This window comes from Haliotis asinina, chromosome 3 (assembly GCF_037392515.1).
Source record: "Haliotis asinina isolate JCU_RB_2024 chromosome 3, JCU_Hal_asi_v2, whole genome shotgun sequence".
NCBI lineage: Eukaryota > Metazoa > Mollusca > Gastropoda > Lepetellida > Haliotidae > Haliotis > Haliotis asinina.
Window position 1 is genome coordinate 5,105,420 of NC_090282.1, and position 18,629 is coordinate 5,124,048.

Sequence of the window (18,629 nt, forward strand, 5' to 3'; positions counted from 1 at the left end):
CGTTCTTCCTTGCATTTAACACGGATCTCCTCAACTAGGGATTCTATCTGCTTACAGAAGCAAGAATTGAAATTGTCTCGGTCATTGGCAGTATATACACCTTGAAAATGGCTAGCCCAAGCATCACATATGGCTTCTGGGTCAATGTGCACAGTCCCTTGACACAATATCGGGGAAAGTGCCATCCTGATTGACCGCACATGATTCCAAAAGGTTTTTCCCAGGAGACAACTCCACATTCCTCTCGCATGAGTCTCGGTACAGGTGATGGCAGGGACAAGGTGCAGATGACTGGGTTGTGGTCAGACACATTCAAGGGGGCATCGTCTAGGATACGGGCAAATAAAACATCACTCAGGGTCGACTCAGGTAACAAGATATGGTCAATCATAGTGCGTGGTCCATCCTGATAAGAGCAGAAGGTCCAGGTTGAACCTGAACAGAGATCTAGCGTGTTCACTGACGTAAGACCTGACCTTGAATTGTCTCGTTCATTCTCCTTGGTCAGACATTTTCTGTGAATCTATAATGAGCACATTTGACTTTCGTATTTAGATCCCCCATGATAATTACTTCACAGAGTTCTGAGTAGGCAGCATATATGTCATCGACCAGCTTAGACACCTGATTGCATAAAAAGCCAACCAAGGAAGGTAGTACATTTATCGGACTGAGCCGTAGATGCGTCCAGGGTATAGTAGAGACCTATCGGAACGTATAAACTGGAGATATCGAGGATGCACCCTTTCTTGCCTGCTTAATTTCTCTCAGATAGTTACACCTTCTTTTCACAATATCAGATCTCTCACACATTACAAGTTTCTGGCTTGCTACCTTATTGTACTTGTATCCAAATTTGAGCAGTAGTTTGCTTAGCATAAACCTAGAAACATTAATGCCGTGATCCTCTGCAAGGATGTGTTTTAACTTTCTTGTGGACAGGTGTTCATTTCTAGCGAATGATATCTCTGATGACCCTGATGTCAAAAGAATCTAACTTTGGATGCCTACTTTTTTGTACAAGGTTTTGTGTCTTGGTTGTTGGTTTATTTCTCACAATTGTAGCACGATGTTCTTTTTCATGCCAAGAGCAAACGTTGTACGTTTCATATAACACCCTGTAAATCGGTTTGCTACGTTTGCTCTCTCTCTCTTTTCAAAAACACCTTTCTAATTAAACGTGAATAAGCTTTCAAGATGAAAGCTAGTAATAATTAATGTGAATGATCCAAACGGTCTATCACTGTACAGTGAATGTAACTATCATGAGCTGCAGGTGCATCTACCTTTCTGATCCAACACTGCCGCTGTCACAGGTCTTTGGCTCCCTCCCTCTGCAAGCAGTCTGCGTTCTGCTCTGTATTCAACCTGGTTCCCTGGGTCTGTTGTTTATTTTGTTGACAGTTACATACACAGATTCGTTCATACAATTGCATAAAATCCGTGATATACAGTGTGATTAGGTTGTCTGACAAAACATCCACTTGCAAAGTTTGAGATCGATTGGATCATTGGATGAAGAGTTATTTTTTAAAAAACCCGTGTCCACATGCATTTCATGCCCAGATATAGTAGTCTAGATCACTTAGTGGGTGTACCCAGACGGCAAGGTTAAATTGGCACAGCTCCCATTTCCGAAAGCCATGATTACATTCACTGTACTTTTTTGACTTGTCTCGAGTTATTCCCATTCACACCCAGATATATTCTAACCTCACACTGAACCCACCTTACGTTAAGGTTAACATGTATGTATATTAACACAATACTAGTACTCTTACTTAGTATGATCACTTGCTGAAGAGTTAGAGAGAATATTTATTTCTGTTTGACAGGTACATACCATATTCAAGATGGTATGGATCAAAAGCAGATTTACATAGCAAGCAAGTTTTCAATACATTCAATCAGGGACATTAGCCTGCGTGATAAAAATGAAATGTTTCTCAGGCAAGTGACGAGGGCGGTAGGATATTTTTTCAAATTTTTGATAGAAAAAAAGTGACGAGGGAGGAACACATATTTTTTACACTCAGAAATACAGTTTGGAAAGTTTAGCACGTGTTAATGAGTTGTAGATTCAGGCACACTCGTTCTTACTGACACTTATTCTTATAATCGACAAATGGATTATCGGGACGCGACAAAGCCAAAATTATTTTCTTAAAAATAAATAAATAAAATATTGTTACGCGCACAAACATAAGTGTCGCGCCGATGCCCGAGAAACATTTCACTGTTTTTAATTATTTATTTAGCCTTGTAACTGTCCATGTCAATGTTTTTTCAAATCTAAAGTAATGTGTTGCAGTGATCCCAATCCTTTATTTGTTAATTTCTTAACACAGTAGCACAGTGGTTAAAACATTTGCTCTTCACGTCGAAGAAATGGATTCGAATCTCAATATGTACAATGTATAGAGCCCATATCTGGTGTCCCCCTGTCGTGATGTTGCTGAAATATTGTTAAAACGGCGTAAAACCAAACTCACTCACTCACAACAAATAACCAGCCATCTCCCCCTAACGTAAATGCAGGAACCTAATGATTCTTTGTATTTCACTTATGAACGCAAGTTTTCTGTAATAATTGACTCATGTTGCCAGGTTTTGCTTTTACATTTTCACGTTAATGTGGGTAGATCTTTTGCAACAAATAAATCATCTTGGGCTTCCTATCTGGTAGTAAATGATCCACAAGATCCCATGGGAATGTTTTACCACGCCACGTTCCTTTGTTTACCATTGTGAACACTGCCATCAACTGTCTCCAACAGAGGAATACCAATGACTGAGTCATCGACCATGACTTTGACTCTGCAGCACAAGCTTCACCTCACACCGGTGAACGGCAGGAAATACTTCATCGCCTGTTGTTATTGAGACTAATTTGCTTTTCATCGTGTCCATCACAGTAATACATCCATAACATCCAACATTCACAACGTGTCCTAACTGACAGGTCATCGGTTATCCAATCAAATCCTTAAAATGTTGCGACAAGTGAGGTTAGAATGTTAGGCATAGGTCAAATCAGACGTTCATTTCCCGGACATAGGTTATGCATACTAATACATCGTCTTCTCACTCAAACTGACAACCGTCTTCGTAATACTGTGGCCAAAAAAAAATAATATAAGAAAATAGTTGAAAATTGTAACCCATGCGGATTAAATACTGACATGTGGTACATGCACAAACTGCTAAAAAGTGGGTTTGCATCTGGACTAGCTACACAAGGGACGTTTGGTCGACACTTGCTACCATGCAAATGTTATCAGTGTAGTTTAAGGTAGTTAACTGAAAAAAAACTTATTTTGAGAATTATAGTTATTTTGGTCACTTGTTTAACCAATAGTTCTCCTGCATTATTTGATCGGTAAAATTTTGCTTTCACACACATCTCGACGACACGATCATGTATTTCGATTAACATGGCAACAATCATTTGAGATACTTTTTGTGTAGATATGTTACCTCTTTCCAAGCACAAGTAATTACGGATTACGTATGTTCTTATTCGTATAAAGACAACACTATCAACTACATTGTATCCAGGCGGACCTTCAACCCACAATCCAAGTTGTCGACGTCGTCATTAAAACAGTCCTTAAGAGAGAGCGCCATGCATGCCATGGTTCTCTGCTATAACTGATAAAAGAACCTCCCAGGGAACTGGCGGAATGTACTTAATGTACAATAAGGCCAAAGTGTTTTTATTACATGCTATACGAATCTCCGACCGTAAATTTTCGCTAAAGTGGAAGAATATTTCATAAATAAAAATAAAATCTCCTTCATCGAAATTGAGTTTCTGTTTCGAATTAAGCATTGTTGCAAAACCAAAAGTGTAATATTCTAACAAACACAATGGCCGGAATAACGTTACCCGGTGAAAATGCTGTTTTTTTAAAACGCTGTGATAGAAGGAAATTATAACAAGTGAATGGCGGATGGCAAAAACTCTGTGATAGAAGGAAATTATAACAAGTGAATGGCGGATGGCAAAAACCCTGTGATAGAGGGAAGTAATAACAAGTGAATGGCGGATGGCAAAAACCCTGTGATAGAAGGAAATTACAACAAGTGAATGGCGGATGGCAAAAACTCTGTGATAGAAGGAAATTACAACAAGTGAATGGCGGACGGCAAAAACTCTGTGATAGAAGGAAATTACAACAAGTGAATGGCGGACGGCAAAAACTCTGTGATAGAAGGAAATTATAACAAGTGAATGGCGGACGGCAAAAACCCTGTGATAGAAGGAAATTATAACAAGTGAATGGCGGATGGCAAAAACTCTGTGATAGAAGGAAATTATAACAAGTGAATGGCGGATGGCAAAAACTCTGTGATAGAAGGAAATTATAACAAGTGAATGGCGGATGGGAAAAACTCTGTGATAGAAGGAAATTCTAACAAGTGAATGGCGGACGGCAAAAACCCTGTGATAGAGGGTAGTAATAACAAGTGAATGGCGGATGGCAAAAACCCCGTGATAGAGGGAAATTATAACAAGTGAATGGCGGATGGTAAAAACCCTGTGATAGAAGGAAATTATAACAAGTGAATGGCGGATGGCAAAAACTCTGTGATAGAGGGTAGTAATAACAAGTGAATGGCGGATGGCAAAAACTCTGTGATAGAAGGAAATTACAACAAGTGAATGGCGGATGGTAAAACTCTGTGATAGAGGGTAGTAATAACAAGTGAATGGCGGATGGCAAAAACTCTGTGATAGAAGGAAATTATAACAAGTGAATGGCGGATGGCAAAAACTCTGTGATAGAGGGTAGTAATAACAAGTGAATGGCGGATGGCAAAAACTCTGTGATAGAAGGAAATTCTAACAAGTGAATGGCGGACGGCAGAAACCCTGTGATAGAGGGAAGTAATAACATGTGAATGACGGACGGCATATTCTATTGTTTCAAAACAGCCTACTTGTGGTGAAAGCCATAGAAGGAAAAACAGTGTGAAATAGCATTTCTGTTTATTTTTTTACCAACTTCCAACAGAAATATTACTGTAAAAGCCCTTAAACCAGGTCATAAAAACGTGTGGCCTAAATGCTAATTATGAAAACAGTCATGTGTATCTCTAGTTGAGCTAGTCCTGACCTTCAAAATAATTAATTCATCTGATTTCAAACATATGCGATTTTCCAGAAAGTCACACATTCTGCAGTATTTGAAGGAACATATGTTATCTTTGGGATTACACGTTTTAGTAAAGTACAAATTCTAGGACTCTCTTAGTTGAGTCTAAGAAAGTGTAACCACAAGCATAACATATGTTACATTTGGCCACTTTCTAAATGGCATTGTGTATACTCATATACCAGTTGAAGGAAGGCTAAGTTTTAACATAGCAGAGTTATTTCCCTTCTCGTCGTGTGATATAAATATAAATTAAGCTATTTTACTTATAATTCGCATGAAAGTGAAAAGGGTATTCGCAGTTACATGTGTGCATTTATAATCTTCCTATATCATTTGCAGAATAATGTCTGTCAAATTTAATGCGACATTTGGTGTCTTTTATAGTGAGTAAAAATTAACACACTAAACTGGACACTACCAACATGACAGACTTTTTATTCAGTTGAAAGAGTATTTTTCTGCAATATCTGATTCTTCATATTTCACTTCTTTGAATGTGGTCATTCTGCAGTTGTTCAACTTTGCAATCCGAGGTGCTTGAAGAGTGCACGCATCGACTGGTCAACGAGATTATTTATAGGCAGGCGGAAACAGTCGAATCGAATCGAAACGAGGCTGAAGTTTAAAATGGCAGATTTCGACAACGAAGGATATTCTGAAAGAGATCAGGATGTTAAATCCGATCGCCAAAGGTGAGTTGAGGATAGAAATTTAGCCAAGATATCTGCCACTTTTGTATGTATATTTAACATATATATGTACCGCTAAACATGCTAAATTACGTGCACGAAAACTGGGGCAGTGGTCATCCACGCTGAATTCACCATTGCGAAGCCGGTGTGACAAGAAATGTTTCCTTGCTTTTGGATACTGTGGCAATAGATGAAACAATTAGTTTAGTTACTTGGGACCAATTCACGCTGCATTGGCAGTTCGGTAAGAGTTCCGCCCGTACCCCCCTCCCAAAACATTAACTTACGAACTGTCACTCAAATTAATCACTAGTTATACCATCAATAATGTGTGTAAGGCATGAAAAACAATATATGACTTGCAATAACTGCCGTTCCCGTACTCAGCCTCGGGAATCGAACGGGTGTCCACATCTGTTGAGGTCAGCGTAACAACATCGCCATATGTAAGCTATTTTCCATACAACTTATGAATACTGAAGAAAAGTACAACGTACCTCTACTGGCCTCCCCAGTAAACGGAGCCAGTGTCCTCTGCAATGTTTCTCGGCACTACAGCGATACATATACTCGGCTACATGTAGAGCAAAGTAGTGTCGCCGAGTGTGTGTTGTCGGTAGTTGCCTTTTGATGCACCACCACCGGTTTTCGATCAGGTTTGTACAGACAACGTTATTGGGATTTGGCACTAAATACAAATAATCCATTATGGAAATGGCGGATTATTTGCAAATCATTCGCGTGCATATACTATACTGCATGCACTTACCTTAAAAGTTCTCTAAATGGTTGACTGTACTACGGGTATAACCCAGGTCAGACAGTCAGTTGTAAGCCTTCCAACAGTCCGTAATAATATCACTACCCCCTACTTTCCAACAGATAACATCAAGTCATGTCCGTCGGTCGCGCGTCTCTACAGGAACAAGAAAGAAATGCCTAGTCTCCCTACAAATACCACCCAAAACCATCTGACCCTCTACCATCCTACTTCTGTGATACTTACGTTTCCCAAACTTATTTCCGTCAATTTCCACCGTCAAGCCAACCCCCTCGATTCTGTCCGAACCATTCTTTTCAACCATCGCAAAGCATACCTCTCTACAATACATGAAATAGTCCGATATGTGTTTCTCTTGAGGTTTCTAGGACTTTCCCATCACCATCACAATCAATACTTGTTTCTCTGATTGTGTCTGCATGTGACATTTTATGAGCAAAGCAGTAGGTGAGCAAAACGGTTTTTATCAGTGACAAATTCGAGGCAGAGAACCACAGTTAGGACAAGTTGCTTGGGCTGGTAACACCCCGTACCGCTGGCAAAAAGAAACAGTGTTCTCGGTGCTACCTACATGTGAAAGTAGACAGAAAAGATTCGTGGGAGGGGTGTGTGTAGCATTGTCCAGAACGTGTAACAACCCAAGGTGCTGGGAAGACGTTACGAAAGGGTGTGGGGTGAGACTGCATTGACAAGTGAAGGTATGGGAGAGCGTGGAGGTGAGACAGACTGGAAGGGGTCTGCAGGATTTACACTGCACTTACGGGGGCGGCTCGTTTCAGATGGTTTAGCGAACGGGACTGTTTAATAATGCGTTTAGGGCGTGCTTGAAGGAGACGGCGTACTCAGGTTTGCAGGAGATATGGGAGCAGTGGTCGTACTATTACTGCTGGTGTTCATATTTTGAGTAAGTAAGAAAGATACACCTGTGCTGAACACTGAAGAATTACCGGGCTGACTGTCACTCGTTCGTCGCTCAGTTGATGGGTCACTGACGCTTGATGAACCCGGTGAGTCCTCGTTCAAGTCGTCAATCGCTCTCTGACCTGGGTCGATGTCACCACCTGATAACGGAGGAAAGAAATACAACAGTGGATCTGGTGAACAAGAGGGCTCACGATCTCGTACTACGTAAGGGGGAATATCTAAACTAGAGTATGACGACATGGCTTCTAATTTTTATCTTTCTCTTACACCGGGAATGTGTACCACGCCCAGCTTGGGTCTCGCATGGGAATGACAACAAGGTGTATATTTTACTCAAAAAGGATTAAATCATGGGACGACATTACATACAAGCAACTCGTAACAAAATCATCATATGCACGGGAAAAGCACAACAGGTGGTGTCTAGATCTCATTCAAATTTCACACTTACCAACAGCGTACGACATCACAATTCCTTTACTACAATTAGTTGTTAAGCCACTATTACCTCCATATGTCAACACGGTAACGAAAAAAAAGTTCACGGAGAACGGGATTCGATCACATGAACTCGCCACCCTCATGTCATAGTGTGTGTCCACTGTACCTCGGAACCACCGAGACTTCTGAAATGTACTCGTCAATTAACACAATACAAACCACGCGGAAGCCAAAAAACTAGCGTCTAAATACAATAAGTTCAGCTCTGTCGGTCACCAGTCTCACTAGCACTGAGGTAACATGGAGGACTCTCGACCATACGACCCGGGTTCGGTTCCCAGAAGCGACGTCGTTTCTTTCAGACTTAGTTAGATTCTTAGAGAAGTTAGATTAGTTAGTTATGTAGTTCACTTGAATGCTTACACCACTAACATTGGACGTATGAAAGTAGTATGATAATTCACAGGAAGTTGCCGGTGACAAGAAGAGACGGGCGGAGCAAAGACAGAGCTATATTTATCTCCTGGGGAATGAATTTTATTCTTTACCGCGATCTGATAGAGTTTTCTCCTTTCGTGAATGTAAATCAGCTCTGTTCTAATAACATTGTCTAATGGCTTTTGCTGAAACACTATCACGGTTAAAATAATAATTTTTTCACAGATCTGTTGATTAAATGTCATGTTAATGGGATTTTGCAATAAAATAGGCATCATAAGTTCAGAAGTTCATGTATGATTACTGATATGTGAAGTACTCTGATGCAACGAGATCGCAGGCTATTCAATTCAATAACAAGTTCAAACATCTCTACTTAATATTAGTCTTCAACAGCCCCGTGAAGGTCCCGGGGTAGAATAGGCCTTCAGCAACCCATGCTTGCCATAAAAGGCGACTCAGCTTGTCGTAAGAGGCGACTAACGGGATCGGGTGGTCAGACTCGCTGACTTGGTTGGCACATGTCATCGGTTCCCAATTGCGCAGATCGATTCTCATGTTGCTGATCACTGGATTGTCTGGTCCAGACTCGATTATTTACAGACTGCTGCCATATAGCTGGAATATTGCTGAGTGCGGCGTAAAACTAAACTCACTCACTCACTAGTCTTCAACATATAGGAGCCAAAATAAGACTATATCCATGCTTCATAAACTCTAAAATATGATAAGAACACATAAGAAATAGCAAAATTACCAGAACATGAGTAAAAAATTGAACCCCTACTCACTCAGCTCCCCCACCCCCCACCCCCTTTAAAACCAGCCAACTTCCCAGTGTATCGATCTGCAAATGTTCCCCAAACCATTTACTTTCACATCAACAATGTCACTAGTATCGTAAAAAAAATTATTTTTAATGAAAAGCAGTGTTGTGCTGAGGGGCAGTTACAGGAATTTTGTACATCTGCTCTGTAGCATTACTGCGCTGTCTCGCTTGGCTGCAGTCATTCATAATTTCTAGTACATCTGAAACATGTTAGGGTTTGGGGTTAGAGTTGGGCACCCTTTTCTATCTGTTGTGTCCTCAGTTGTATGCTGTAGTGTGGTGAGAGGCATTAACAGAAAAGAGGTGATCAACATGTCACTTCTTTATTTTTGAACTTCCAGAACAGCATACCAAGGGAGATAATCTGTAACAGAGCTCAGAAAGCCCATGTCACTACATGATCCTTGTGGTTAGGGTTGGGCACCCTTTATGATCCTTGGGGTTAAAGTTTATCACCCTTTATGATCGTTAGGGTTAGGGTTTAAAGTTAGTATTGGGCACCCTTTATGATCTTTAGGTTTATGGTTAGCTTACCTTTGGACTGATTAATCCCAGTGTAGATATTTTTCTTTGAAACATGTGTCGTCCCACCATGACGTATCAGTGTAGCTTGGTTTCCAAAAGGAAACTGCTGACCTGATTTTCTGACTATTTGAGTTTGGTGAAGGTAAGATCAATCTGTAGCTTCACCATCTGCTGGGTGCCAAAAACTGAAGCCAGTAAGATGCTGTGATGTCGAGATCAATTTTAGCGGCAGATATGTGGTTGATATAGGTTGAATTCTTATTCAAAATGGTGGAACCCGGCTTGGCACTTTAGAAAAGAGGTTTTCATATAGGGGGTTGAAACACAATTGTAAGCTTGATTGGACTCATTTGGAGTTTTGAGATATACTATAATGCAAGTGTAATGTGGCATTGTTCAAGGGAGGGTTGCTTAGCCTCCGCATATAGACTGTCTACCGGAGAGGTCCTAAAGGTTCACTTGGGGTTGAAGCATGACCTTGATGAAGTACTTAATGGCTTTTGGAGTCTTGTATTCTTAGAAAGAATTTTTTTTTCTCTGAACTGGCAAATAATTTTTATATTGCTTTCTTCCCAATTCCAGTCTGCGACGGTCTAGGTCAAGGTCACCAGTCAGGCGGTCCCGGTCACGTTCACCAAGACGAGACCGTGATAGGGACCGTGAAAGGCGTCGTCCAGTCAACCTTATCTCGAAGAGAGTCATCATTAGTAATATTCCGTACGAGATGAAATGGCAGGATATCAAGGACTTGTTCAGAAAGGAAGGTCAGTGCCAGAAATTACTCTGTAACAAGAATTATATCTCAGCTGATTGAGATTATGGCTAGTTAATTCATCATATAATATTTGATATTGAAACTTAGTTTACCATTTATATGTTCAACTTGGATCAGGAGAGCATTTCTCCTGAAATCTAGACATAGATGAATTTATGACTAAAGTACCGTCAGAAATAGAAAAATACTGTTTTTAGGCTCCTACTCTGTATCTCTAAAATTTACACAACTGCAAATAGGATATGTCAAAATAGCCCTCGGACTAACTGGGCATGCAGTGGGATGTGTAATAAGATATCCAGAAAAGCATGTTTACTCATGAAATCGGGCAAAATTAGAACTAGCTGCTAAAAGCAATAGATCAGACTATAGATGTCAATAAGGTTGCTCAGCCAGTTGTGACAACGGACCATGGCATGCACCTGGCATGCGATGCATGCATTGCCTACTGGCACAAGGGGCCATCACAAAGATATTGTTTGCTTTTTATCCCCCCGGCATGTAATGCGGGGGGATATAGTCGATGCCTCGTCTGTCCGTCCACTGTCCGTCCGTCCGTCCATGATCATTTTGTTTCCGGAGCATAACTCAGAAACCGTGCAATATTTTTAGACCAAACTTGATAAATATAATAATCTCAGCCTATGGTTGTGCCTTTCGCTATTTACAGATTTTTGGCATTTATATTTTTTTTGTTTTTCCATGTAACATTTTGGTGTTAGTCTTATGGTGGGGTGGGCTTTGTTTCCGGAGCAGAACTCAAGAACCGTTCAGTATTTTTCTGCAAAACTTGGGTGATATATCAGTCGGAAGTTGAAGTGGTGCCTTTTGCTATGTACAGGTTTTTGTGAGATATTATTTTCTCGGTTTCCATGGAAACGTTTCAGATTTGGTCTCAAAATGGAGGGATGGGCTTTGTTTCATGAGCAGAACTCCAAAACCATTCGATATTTTTCTGCAAAACTTGGTAGATATATCAATCGGAACCTAAAGTCATGCTTTTGCTATTTCCAGGTTTTGGTGATTTATTATTTTCTCAGATTCCATGGAAATGTTTTTGACTTAGTCTCAAAAGTGAGAGGTGTGTTTGGTTTCCGGAGCAGAACTCAAAAACTTCTTAATATCTGTCAGCAAAACTTGGCAGATATGTGTTGCAGACCCCAAAGTGGTGCATTTAGCTATTTACAGGTTTTTGTGATATATTATTTTCGCGGTTTCCATGGAAACGTTTCAGACTTAGTCTCAAAATGGAGGGATGAGCTTCGTTTCCGGAACAGAACTCAAAACTCATTCAATATTTTTCTGCAAAACATGTTAGCTATATCAGTCAGAACGTATAGTGTTGCCTTTTGCTATGTTCAGGATCTTGTGATATATTATTTTCTCATTTTCCATGGAAACGTTTCAGAGTTAGTCTGAAATGTGAGAGGTGTGTTTCGTTTCCCGGAGCAAAACTAAAAAACTTCTTAATATCTGTCAGTAAAACTTGGCAGATATGTGTGGCAGACCCCAAATTTATTATTTTCTTGGTTTCCATGCTAATGTTTTGGACTTCGTTCCCAGAGCACAATTCGATACCCATTTCATGTCTTTCAACAGATCTTGACAGATATATGAGACAGATCTTGAAATTGTGACTTTGCTGATTACAGATATATGGCATTTATAATTTTCATGAATTCCATGGAAACAATTCAAACTTAGTCTAAGAAAAACAATAAGTAATTGTCAGATGATTTGTCCTTTTAAACATGTGGGGGCTTGGGGAAATGTGTCGTCTTCTGATGTTCATGTGTGTTGAACAAGTCTCATCTATTGATTAACAGCATGATGATCGACAGCACTGTATATTATTTGCAGACTGTTATGACACACCATGCACTTCCACAGTTAATTCCCCTAAGGGAGTGAGTTTAGTTTTATGCCTCACTCAGCAGTATTCCAGCAATATGGCAGAGGTCTGTATATAATTGGGTCTGGACAGACAATCCAGTCATCAACAACATGAGCAGCAATCTGCGCAATTGGGAACTGATGACATGTCAACCAAGTCAGCGAGTCTGACCACCCGATCCCGTTAGTCGCCTCTTATGACAAGCATGGCCGCCTATTATGGCAAGTATGGGTTGCTGAAGGCCTATTTCTACCCCGGGACCGGTTTTTTTTATTTCTGACAGTACTTTAACATATCTTGTGGCCATTTGGTTTATTAGTCAATAAATATCTCCATGTTATGCTTGAAATTAATTCTTTTCAGTTGGAGAAGTTGCATATGTAGAACTTTTTGAGTTACCTGATGGGAGACCCAAAGGAGTGGGGTAAGTGTTCTTGTTACAGTCATGCAGTAGTAATATCTGATGAACAACCTGTCTAATTTATTATCTTGCTGGGATGCAAAAGTCTCTTCTTGAAATGGTGCTTTGCTTTCAAACAATATCCTTTGTAAGTAATTTATTATCTATTTAAGTAAGTAATATATGTGACGCAGAGCATGGAAGTCAAGGGGATCCATCTCATACTACTTTTGTTATTATTGAATCAATGTTACACATGTACGTGCAGGTAACATTGGTAACATTCTGTTTTCCAGTGTAGTGGAATTCAAAGACAAGGAAATAGCTAGGAAAGCTATTGAAACCATGCACAAATACAAGCTGAAGGACAGATTTATGGTTGTGCGTGAGGTTTGTATTCTGTTTCACAAATTTCTCCTTTATAGTTTCATACACACTAGTTTGTCCATTTTACATATGATCATTTTGCAGTTCCATTAAAACCATAACTGTGGGTTCTTGATTGATACTGCCAATCAAATTTATCTTTTAAGGCAAGTTTTCCTGTACTCAGTCTGTATTTACCTATGTACATTTTCAGCAAGTTTTGGGGGCATTTTGGGTAGGCTAGTAGTTAAAGCGGTTTCTCACCTCATTTAAGACTCGGGTTCTGTTCCCCACATTGGTACTATGCAGAGCCTATTTCTGGTGTTTTCTGAATCAATGTTGCTCATAGTGGCATGAAACATAATTCAAAACTGTTTCTGGACACAGTTATTGTTTGCCGGAGTGATTAATTTTAAAGATATATGTCAAAGATTCATGTTTACTTTATTTTTCAGGAACGTGAAAGTGACATGAGGATGCAAGGAGGCATGGGTGGTGGTGGAGGAATGGGTGGTGGAGGAGGCATGGGAGGGAGAATAGGAGGAGGAATGGGTATGGGCGGGGGTGGTGGTGGTGGTGGGGGAGGTGGCATGGGAATGGGAGGAGGAATGGGTGGGGGGATGATGGGAAACATGGGAGGTGGCAGCATGATGCCTCATGGAATAGACAACCAGACTCTTCAACAATTAGGAATTGAGGGTCCCGTCACCAACACAGTCTTTGTTGCCAATGTAAGTGGACATTTGTTAGATTACTTAGAAAGTTGTCTGTCCATATTTTCACCTAGAAATGGATGCCTCAGGGAACAGAATACATGAAATGAATGAAGCATAGACTTGCATATTAATGCCTAATTTTTCTGAGGTGACCTTTTGTTGTGTTATTGTAAATGTTATATCATTAGGTTGATTTATTTAGAAATAGAGAAGAATTGGTGTATATAGTGTAAATTTTCATGTCTAACCAGACTAATTACTGTATATTTTGGTAGCTTGACTACAAGGTGACCTGGAGGAAGTTAAAGGATGTGTTCAAACTCGCTGGTAATGTGCTGAAAGCTGAAATAAAAACTGACAAAGAGGGCAAGAGCCGTGGCTTGGGGACTGTGGAGTTTGAGATGCCCCTTGAAGCTGTACAGGCAATTTGTATCCTTCACACTGGAATATTGTTTTTGTCAATATGAAAAGCTGACTGTTCTTGTGGATGGATAACATGCTGGTATTGATGTCAGTATCAGGGGCAACCTGGGACTCTTGATGTCACTATTTCAATGAAAGTGCTGTCATGGAAAGTTTGGTCCCTGGAAGATAGAAGTAGGCTTGGTTGTACTGTCACAAGACATGGATGTTATGACAAAGTCACATACTGCTCTTGTGTTTTGAGGATAGTGACCATTATTTTACAGCTACTTCAACATGTACTGTTTTGTTTTTTTTCATCTCAGTATGTTTTTCATTGTAGTGGGTTTTTGGTAAATGTGCTCATAGAGAATTGAATTGGTATTGATGAAAATGTGGACAGCTTCTGCATGACTTTTATCAGATTATCTTTGTGCACTATCAAAACTTAATATTGTTAAATTCAGTTATGTTTAACTTACTGATGATTTTAAGTTTAATTTTTTCTCTTAACAATGTGAGCTATGTTTAATGGTCAAACATTGTATGAACGCAACATGGTGGTACGGATGGATAAAGCGAAAGAAGATCAGCCTCCACCAATGCCAAAACTTCCACGTAAGTTCCTGCCATTCAGATCTAGCATCATTGTAAATCCCCTTTTATTGTTCCCTGTGTAAACATATATAATCTTTTAGAACATTTGGATGAAAGTGTGGGAATATGAATTACCTGATTTTGATAAAGCAATTTGTTCAGTGGGAAACTATTTTCTGTTGCAGCTGGTTTGAAGTCAATTGGTATGGGTCTTGGAGCTGGTGGAATGCCATTGCATAATAATCAACAGATGTCCAGTAAGTCTCTTTTAGACGTGATGTTTTTTTGTACGTTTAATATTTGGTGATATATGTTGCACAAAATAATGGTCCCGTACATTTTCTTTTTATGGTGAAGCTCATGGGGTTATAAGGACCGCAGCTTCCCCAAATGTGGTCATTTGGCACCTGGTAATGTAGACCACAGACTTTGTGTATCCTCCTGATAAGTGTAAATTGACACAACTTCCAAGGCCACCAAAAGCTATGAATACGCAATGCCATATACGTTTGTCAAGAGGGGTACAAAGTCTGTGGCCTAGACTACCAGTTGTTTCTTTCTTTAAGATGTTGGATAGTTTGTGTATCCAGTGAGCATCCTTGTTCATCATCATGCTTGCTGTGTTTCAGACATGGGAGGAATGGGCAACATGGGAGGTGGCATGGGGATGGGAGGTGGTATGGGTAGTGGTATGACAGGAGGAATGGGTGGTGGGATGGGCACAGGTATGGGGGCTCAGTCTCTGGGAGGTGGCAATATGGGAGGTGGTATGGGTGGTGGAGGTATGGGCAACATGGGGACAAGCATGGGTGGTCTTGGTAACATGGGTTCCATGGGAGGTCTTGACATGAACAGTGGGATGGGAGGTATGGGGGGCAATATGGGAACAATGTCAGGAGGTAGCATGGGAATGGGAACAGGTATGGGGAACACAATGGGAACAGGATCCATGGGAATGGGCACTGGCATGGGCAACTTTGGCATGGGATCAGGCATGTCGGATAATTTTAGCGGAATGGGGAACAATAAAATGGGATCTTCAAGTGGAATGGGTGACTCGTTCAACAGTTCAATGGGTATGACTGGATCAATGTCTAACATGAGCGGAATGTCGGGCAGCAACATGATGGGTGGGAGCAGCATGGGTGGCAACTGGGGCTCCAACTCTTCCAACATGGGAGGTAGCAGTATGGGATCAGGATACAGTGACCGAGGGGACAAGTCCCGCTCAACTAGACCAGATGCCTGCACAGTCATCGTAAAGAATGTGAGTATATGGACATTGTCTTGCATGTTCTCCTTCCCAAAACTTATGGGCTTTGGAGACTCACACACATGAAATGAACAGAAGAGGAAGACAACTGCATACAGCTGAAGTTCAGTGTCCCTAACTTATGCTGAATAGATAACCTTTGATTTATTTATTTCAGCTTCCATACTCATTTTCATGGCAAGCTCTGAGACAGAAGTTCAAGGGTATTGGTAAGAAACGTTCTGTTGTTATTATTATTGATGTTGTGTAATCATTAAAGTATTTAAAATGGTTAAGTAATTCAGTATTGTTTGAAACAATAAAGCCCCAAAATGAGGACTACTTTTATGGACATAAGTCTTTATTCTGTCTAGGTGATGTTTCGACATAGATGCTGATGTTTTTGTCATTCAAATGATCATTTATTGTAAACAAAAAGTCACTGTGTTCTGCCATCTGATTGGTTGAAAAACATGATCAGATGGTATTGGATTCCCGGAAACTGCAAGACTATTCGCTGCATATTGACATGTAGCAACAGCGCAAACAATTGTTTTGTTGCGTCATTAACAGTGGTGACATCATTCAAATCACATTGTGATGTAAAGTCAGAATGACGTCACAAATGAGTGGCTCCAGATGCTACCATGGGAACCGGCTGTTTTCAATGTCGATAAACATCACGTGTTAGCCAATTTCATTAAATTGCCCAACATGTGATGTTTATCTGATAATTGAAACACTGCATATACAGAATAAAGAAGTTGTATATCCATACACTGTAAACCAAAAGTTACTGTGTTCTGTAATCTGATTGGTTGAAAAACATGATTAAATGGTATTAGATTCCTGGAAACTGAAAGACTATTCACCGCGTATTGACACGTAAACAATTGTTTTGTAGTGTCATCAACAGTGGTGACGTCATTCAAATCATATTGTGACGTAAAGTTAGAATGACGTCACAAATGAGCAACTCCAGATGCTACCATGAGAACCAGCTGAAACGGCCAGCTGATGACACTTCACTGCTGTGTCCGTATTCGATGTAAACGAGTGCAGACACTAAATCTCCTTTGGTTTACTTTTGTGTTTACAATGTCGATAAACATTATGTGTTGGCCAATTTCCGGGTGTTATTGAGTATTTGAAGCACGGGAATATTTCATTTGAAACCTCCGGCTGACGCCGTCGGTTCCAAATGCATTCCCGTGCTTCAAATACTCAATAACACCCGGAAATTGGCCAACACATGATGTTTATCTCCTAAATAGTCTTCATTCTTCATCTACCCACCTCTAGAATGCCAAAGAAAACAATAATGCTGCTCAGTGCTCTGTCGTAGACGTTTCTGAAGAAATAAGTTTATTTGTTTGTAGGTGATGTGAAGTTTGCAGAGATTGAGAAGGAAAATGGTCGATCAACTGGAGTGGGTCTTGTTCGGTTTGGCAATGCAGATGATGCACAGAGAGCTATCTGTATCCTTGGAAGTGTGCTTTTGTATGCATATAGTAGCACTATATGACACCTTGTAGAGCTGTATACCTTGTCTCAAATTGATTTCAGTTTACTTGTTACGTGTATTTTGAAAGTGTCAGTTGTCATTCCTTGACCCTCTTTCTAGCAACCATGAACCGAACAGACTGTGACGGCCGTGAAATGTGTGTGCGTCTCTACCAGGGCTAATATGTGAGCCTGAATCACATGTACGTACCCCATGGGTCATGTGACATCAACATTGATAAAACAGTTCATCGGCGTATTGCTGCACATTCTTTCTTTTGGGCTCAATTTCTTTGTTCAAAGTTACGTTTCACAAACAGAAGAGACATTGGTCATTGTTTTTGAAGTAAGGTATTGCTGTACTCATTTAGTGTGTAGTTCTTCAGTCTTGACTCATTGTTAGTTATGTGCAGTGAATGTGATGATTAGGATCAGGATTTGATACTAACTTCAGTCACTCTGTATTTTCATAAGTCTAATATTTTTTATTCCATCATTTGTAATTACATTAGTGGTTATTATTATCAGGATCAAGGTTTGATACTAATTTCAGTGACTCTATATTTTCATACATCTTATGTTTTTATTATGTCATTAGTAATTACATCAGTGGTTTTTATGAAACAATGTATTGTCATTAGGGATTAATAAATAATTTGAAAGGATTAGTGAATTCAACTTTTATTGTGGAAGTCGCTTCCATTGCATGGTTATCGGCATGGGGTTTAATCAGTATGGATTCCAGTTAACAGGGTATTTGTTATTGACACTGGAAGGGGCGTGGTTGATGAAGAACAATTTTCTGGCAATAAAACTCTGATCATTGTGGGTCTCTTTCATAACTAAATTGATCCAAGTCTTGAAAGCGAGTGTTGTGTGTTCCTTCGCATTTTGTAATACAGGAAAATGGATGTGAAGCTAGTTCATTTTCC

The 18,629-nt window shown here is 40.0% G+C and overlaps 2 protein-coding genes across 2 annotated transcripts in view; one reads left to right on the forward strand and one right to left on the reverse strand.

Annotated features, from left to right (window-relative positions):
* LOC137277340 (junction-mediating and -regulatory protein-like) overlaps nt 1-18,629 on the reverse strand; it is a 315,191-nt gene that overhangs the window by 263,890 nt on the left and 32,672 nt on the right. The gene's annotated exons all lie outside the window — the stretch shown is intronic.
* LOC137277346 (myelin expression factor 2-like) lies at nt 5,761-18,362 on the forward strand. Its single transcript, XM_067809041.1, has 12 exons — nt 5,761-5,854; nt 10,375-10,556; nt 12,825-12,885; nt 13,158-13,251; nt 13,683-13,958; nt 14,219-14,372; nt 14,868-14,963; nt 15,128-15,199; nt 15,572-16,209; nt 16,373-16,424; nt 17,574-17,672; nt 17,819-18,362. The coding sequence occupies exons 1-12, from the start codon at nt 5,790-5,792 to the stop codon at nt 17,878-17,880; spliced, it is 1,851 nt and encodes a 616-aa protein (XP_067665142.1). The 5' UTR covers nt 5,761-5,789; the 3' UTR covers nt 17,881-18,362.